This window comes from Panicum hallii, chromosome 8 (assembly GCF_002211085.1).
Source record: "Panicum hallii strain FIL2 chromosome 8, PHallii_v3.1, whole genome shotgun sequence".
NCBI lineage: Eukaryota > Viridiplantae > Streptophyta > Magnoliopsida > Poales > Poaceae > Panicum > Panicum hallii.
This window is the reverse complement of record NC_038049.1, coordinates 38,491,019-38,497,090: the sequence shown is the minus strand read 5'-3', so window position 1 is coordinate 38,497,090 and position 6,072 is coordinate 38,491,019. Positions and strand designations below refer to the sequence as shown.

The following is a 6,072-nucleotide window of genomic DNA, read 5'->3' as shown; positions in this document are numbered from 1 at the left end:
GAGCAGAACGGGCATGGGCCGTATGCACGTAGGTTGGTAGAGACAAGGCTAATGATGTGACTCCATGCCTGATGCCTCACCATTTTGAACTGATCTGTATGGTTTTCCCCCTAACAGGCTAACACGTGCAAAACTGAAGCCCTAATCAAGTGATCGACGCGGTAAATGTGAAACAGAGATCGCTAGGACAAAAGGAGAAAGACTAGCTGGCTAGGACCGGACAAGTACTACTTTACGTACAAGCAGCCATCTATCCCTGTCATGATGCAAAGGACGATAGCAAACCAGGAACGGCACGGCAAGGAAAAGAACAAACGCCGATGCCCGATGCATGGCAACTGTTTACACCGTGTGCTCTGTGCTGATGACTCCTCGTCGGGCCTCTTCCTCGCGCTTTCTCTGAACGAAAGCTTGGATGACGCGGCGTACGACGCACGTGAGCCCACACGGCCTGGTGGCAGATCGACGGCGTCCGCTCTGCTCCGCCGTGGCCAGTATAGGGTTTGGACCAGAAGCACGTAGCTGCGGCAGATGCTCATTCACATTCAACAGAAGACGGAACAAATCATCCACCGGGCCGTAACTCCCGGAAAGAACAAACGAACGGGATCGAGCTCATCTAACGACCTAACAGCCTACTAATTACGCATCTGGAGTAATGTCAGTTGACGACACGGCCCACGGAGCCAACCGACGCGCGCCGTGGCGACCTCCGGTGGTCATCGGTCAGTCGGCGGCGACGTGGATGGACGCGCTCCTGGCGGCGAGGCAGACGGGGCACGCGTCCGCCCGGGGCTCGCACGCCCTGCACAGGCACAGGTGCCGGCACGGCAGCAGCAGCACCGACGCCTCGCCGCTGCCGCACGCCCGGCACGCCCACTTGCTGCTACCCGAGGACGAGGCGGTGGCGGCGTGTACCACCGGCGCGTCGTCGGCGTCGGCCACGAAGCAGCACGACCCGGAGTCGCCGAAGCCCTCCTCTGCGGGCTGCGCTGCGGAGCCGCCGCCGAGGAGGATGGTCGCGAGCGTGGCGCGGAGCCCGGCCGCGACGGCCTCGCTGCTGCGCGCCGCGCCGCGCCACGCCTGGCTCTCGGCCGCCGCCTGCCGTAGCCGCTCCTCGAGCTCCGCCGCGCGGCGCCGGGCCGCCTCCAGCTCCACCTCCCGGTCCCGCAGCGCGCGCGCCGCGCCCTTCGCGGCGGCGCTCGCCAGCGCCACGCACCTCCGCTTGCGCGCCTGCTCCAGCCCGGCGCGGAGGCGGTCGCACTCGGCGCGCACCAGCGCGTCGACCTCCGCGCTCTGCTGGCACATCTCGGCCACCAGCGCATCCGCCACCGACGACGCGGCGACCGCGGCGGCCGGCCGGCCGCTCGTCGACGCCATCGCGGACTCCGCCATCCGGCTCGTGACCGCCGCTGGCGACTGCGCCATCCGGCTCGCAACAGCCGCTGGGGGCTGGTGCGCGACGGGGGCTGTCTCGTGCCACCCCGGGATCGGCAGGAGCGCCGCCGACGAGGCCGCCGCCACGTAGTGCCGCTCGGGCTCGTCCTCCCTGCCGCGCTTCCGCGAGGGCAGGGCCACCGCGGCGCCACCGTTGCACGTCAGCTCGCTCTGCGCGCCGCTTGCCACGCCGCCGCCGGCGGCGCAGTCGTACTGCCACCCGCCGTTGGCAGACGCGGCGGACAGGAGCGCGCCGTAGTCGTTGAGCTCCCCGTACCAGGCGCATGGCGGAAGGACGCCGGCGAAGCGCGCCTGGTGCACGGCCATTGTTGTGCCCGGAAGAGTTCTCTCCATGGAATCGGATCGAATAGATGAAAGAGAGTTGAAGTGGGGAAGTCGAAGAGGAAGTGGGTACGGTGGAGGTGCGGTTGGGTTATATACCGCGGAGGTGGCGACGCCACATGGACTGCGGCGGCGATGGGAGTCGCGGCGAGTGGGTGGGCGGTAGTGGTGGCCTGGTCACTCACTGGTGGGAGCGCATGGGTGATACGGGTGAGGCGACGACAAAAGGGGAGGCGGGCGCCCGGGGTTCGCGGTGGGAGGCGGACGACGAGCTGACGGAGCGTGCGTGCGTGCGTGTACGGCTGCCGGAAATCAGTGTGGGGCCGGGCGGCAAAGCAGTACGAGACGCGGTGTAGTGGCCGTGGATCAAGTAGGGCAATAATGGCGGGTGCCCAATGCAACGGCCGTCGACAAGCGGATCCCGTCCGGAAAGGCTGCCGGCCCGCGCGGTGGGTGGGCCACGCGCACGGCGCCAGCCTTGGCTGCAGGGGGTGGTGGTGTCAGGTGTGAGGTGTGAACGCACGATGTACAGTCCCCGTCAAATGAGAATCTTATTAAATAAAATTTATTTATAAATCTATTAAATAAATTTAACGAGTCTAATTAATCTATAATTTGCTACGATACTACGGTACTAAACCTGTCGTATGCCCAGTACTAATGCTAGTTTGTCTAGCAGCGCATATTTTTTTGTTAGCAACAATATGGTTTACGTGCGACGAAAATCAAGACTTTCACTCTCGTTATTACCGGAACCGATGTCCGTTTCAAACCAGTACTAAAGCCTGTTTCCGACTGAGACTTTTCAGTCTCGGTATTACCGGGACAAATGGCTTTCCAACTGGTACTGGATGAGCGTTTTTCTAGTAGTGCTAGTTGTGTCGTATCTGATAATGCTTATTGATAGCACCATTAGAGCTGCCGCAAGTGACCTCAAGGTAGCCATAATTGTTTTAAGTGTGGATGCGGCGTCTGATGAGGAATGTTGGTCTGCAAGTGACGTTCGCCAGCCAGATAGGATCCTGCGCCACGGGCCAGCACTGTCCTCACCTGGGGACCTCCTCAAGGATCCCGGGATTGCTCCGAGTTCTATGCATCGCTCGGAGTCTTTCCTATGTGTTGCCCGGAGCCGCATACGCTCCTCTCTATGTTTATCCGATGTGACGGGAGGTGCGAGTGGCGGGGCCACCCCGCCGTCCATCGCTAGATAACGCGACGTGACCCGGGAGGGGAGGCTCCCTCTATCTCGGTCGCCGTGCCATTTGTGAGCATGCCTCTAATCATGTTATTTTACAGAGAAGGTGTGCCGTCTCTCGAGCCTCGCTCTGTCATAGCATGGCAGGCGCATTAAAATGCGCCAACAGACGAATCCCTTATCCATGAAGGTACCGCCATGTCTCGGGGAGGTGTTTGGCCTCCTGCGGTCTCGGAACCTCTAGGAGGCGCTTTAGTTTGGCCCGTTATTGCTAATAGGGTAGGAGGATCTTTTAGCCCACTTATCCTTAATTTGCACGGACCAGGGGACCCCGTTCCCGTGGTGCTAAAAAGGGTTGTAACGGCAAAAGGTAAAGACCCGGCCTCAAGCTAAAGACTGGGCGATAAGCAATAAAAAAGTCAGCAAAGAATGATGATGGGACGAGGACGCGCGCATGCTGCGCCTTCGTGTGCAATCGGTATGGGATCGAGAGATAGAAAATTATTTTTTAATTTGGAGCAGGACCTATCTTTTAAGACTTGACCGGTCTTGTGCACAGATTTGATCGGTCTTATACACAAGAGCAGACAACCATACGCTGGGTGGGTCCAGGTTGAAAGCGGGAGCGGCCGGTTACACTCCGGATGCCCTTTCGCTGCGGGGAGCCTGGAGTTCCGGCGATCTCTTTCCCCCCGTGTCGCTTCCCGTGCCGCTGCCCGCTGCAGGAACACCCTTTCCTGGACAAGATCGGAGCGGGTGGGCGCCGCGGGTAACGATAGCAGGGGCATGTGATGCCAGGCCCGGCGCGCGGTGGCGGTGGGGGCGGTGGCGTTCCTCCCCTCTGGCCACACCCTGCGCGGGAGCCACTGCACCTGCCTTTTTTCCTTGGGCGTCTTCCCCGTCCTCCGATCCGGTGGTGGTAGCTGCCTGCCGTACGCGCGGCGCACGCCTCGCTTCTTTATTCCGCCCCTCCGCTTCCGTAGAGACAAATCCGACCCCTCCGGATTTCAATACTTGAATAAAGAAGGTGATCTTGGCTCGGTCGCTGCGTCCAAGGATGAAAGGGTGGCTGGCGGCCACAGCCACGCGGGGGCACGTGGGGGCCCCGCGCTGGGTGGCGCCACCGCGGCCACTCCGCCGGCGCCAGCGTCGGCACGCCGTGCCATGCGGCCGCGCCACCCGGGCGATTGGAGCGTTGGGTGGATGTGGAGCACGGACCCGAGCCACGCGGCCCCCGGGCGGCAGGCGGGCTGGCTGGCTGGCGGTCTGGCCTGGCCTGGCGTGCGTGCGTGCAGCGGGCCACGCACGCACGCACGGCAACGCGAAAAGCAGCTGCGTGGGCCGCGTGGAGGTGAAACGATCAGGCGCAGGGCCTTTGATGGTCTGGGTTCCAGCGTCCGTGTCAATGCGCGGTGATCTTGCTGCCAGAGGTTTCGCAGGGCACATGGCCGGCAAAGGTACCGGAAGCCATGCACGTCCGGAGAGGGAAAGGCGCAGGATCGGAAGCTCCCCACGGCCCGCCACGGGACCGCGGGCCGCGCGCCGCGCATGCGCGGGAAGACCAAGACCGGTCGGATCGCCTGACCCCGATCGTGGAGAGGCGCGCGTCCGTACGAGTGACCAGCTGCCCCGGGGGACCCGGAGGACGCACGCTAGCCTGCGCCTGCAGGCCAGGTGCATGCATCGCGGCATGCACGTGCAGCAGTGGCGGCGGTCGCGGGGTTGGCGGGCGGGTGCTGGCATGCGGCGCGGCCGGCCGGCGCCGGCGAGAGACAGACAGGCCATGTGCACGTACGTCGTCGGTACGTGCCCGCGCGTGGGGACGGGACTGCATGCGTGGTAGGGTACGGTGCGCCGGTACGTACGCTAGCTACCTGCAGGTACGCCGCACCCGCGCAACCTGCATCTGCGGTGCCGTGCGTCCTCGCTTTTGTACGTACGTACACACGTCGTGATGAAACAGCAGCTAGCGTCCGGTCATGTGCGTAACGGAAACACGCGGCGCTCGTGGCGCCCCACCGTGCACAGGCAGCACAGCACGGGCATGCATGCCTCCTGGTCCTGGTGCGCGCAGCCAGTGAGGTGGCTGATGGGATCGATGGCGCTCGCGTACGCACGCGCGCGCAAGCGGCCAGCGGCTTCTAGCTAGGTGACCGTGGGCTGCTGAGCTGGCGTATAGCCGCGCTGCCGCAAGTGCGCAACCACCTTCCATCGGTCGCGGCTCGGACGTTCGGCGACGTGGCCTGCATGCACCGCGTGCGTCGTCGGCATGCACGACGCGGCTGCGGCCTGTGGGTGGCGCATGGCGCTGCTACCAGCGCGTTGTACCGGTTACAAAAGTTTCCGAATAAATGGATCGACATGGTACGTGGTACGTTGTTTCGTACCGGTTACAAAAATTTCCGAATAAATGGATCGACATACATAGTATGTGGTACGTTGTTTAAAAATAATTTTAATATTATTAGAATGAAAATATACCCACGTTCCCAGTCGGCGAACCACACTCTCGAAGGGGTTGTACGCTCTCATCCATCACACACATACCAACAAACAACGCGTCATGGATCATGGGTGCCCCCGCACGTCGTAGCTAGGTGTAGGTTAACGTTGGCTCACGCAACGCCTCCTGATCTGAGGCGCCCTTGCCCTTCTGTCGCCTCGGGGAGCAGATGGGTCTACGCTCTACTGGCTGGGGCCTTGGCGTGCTGATCCATCGATGCCTGGCTTAAGCTAGGTGTAAATGTGGCAGCCAGCACGTCCCCGAAGGGACGGGCCGTCGTGACCGAGGAAGAAGCGTCGAAGCCAGCAACATCTGCTAGTACCTGCCAGTCCGGGAAGGAAGGCACCATCTGCTGCTAGTACCTGACGGTCCAGGAACGCTAAATCCAAGCGACCGTGAAGCAGCAAATGCCCTGCACTGCGTGTCTGCACTATGGGAGCGGTAGGTAGCTGCAGACCTGGTGATCCAACTACCATAGTTGGCCATTCGGGCCGTCCGGCACGGCACGGCACGGCCCAAACCCGATTTGGCCCAGTCAGATCGGGCCTGGCTCGATTAGCCTAATTACTTAATCGTGCCCGGTCCACGTGACGAG

At 62.3% G+C, this 6,072-nt stretch overlaps 1 protein-coding gene across 1 annotated transcript; it reads right to left on the bottom strand.

The window, feature by feature from the left end:
* Positions 1-2,012, bottom strand: LOC112902966 (BOI-related E3 ubiquitin-protein ligase 1-like). The gene has a single exon (XM_025972168.1). The coding sequence runs from the start codon at positions 1,789-1,791 to the stop codon at positions 727-729; it is 1,065 nt and encodes a 354-aa protein (XP_025827953.1). The 5' UTR covers positions 1,792-2,012; the 3' UTR covers positions 1-726.
* Between the last annotated feature and the right edge of the window lie 4,060 nt (positions 2,013-6,072).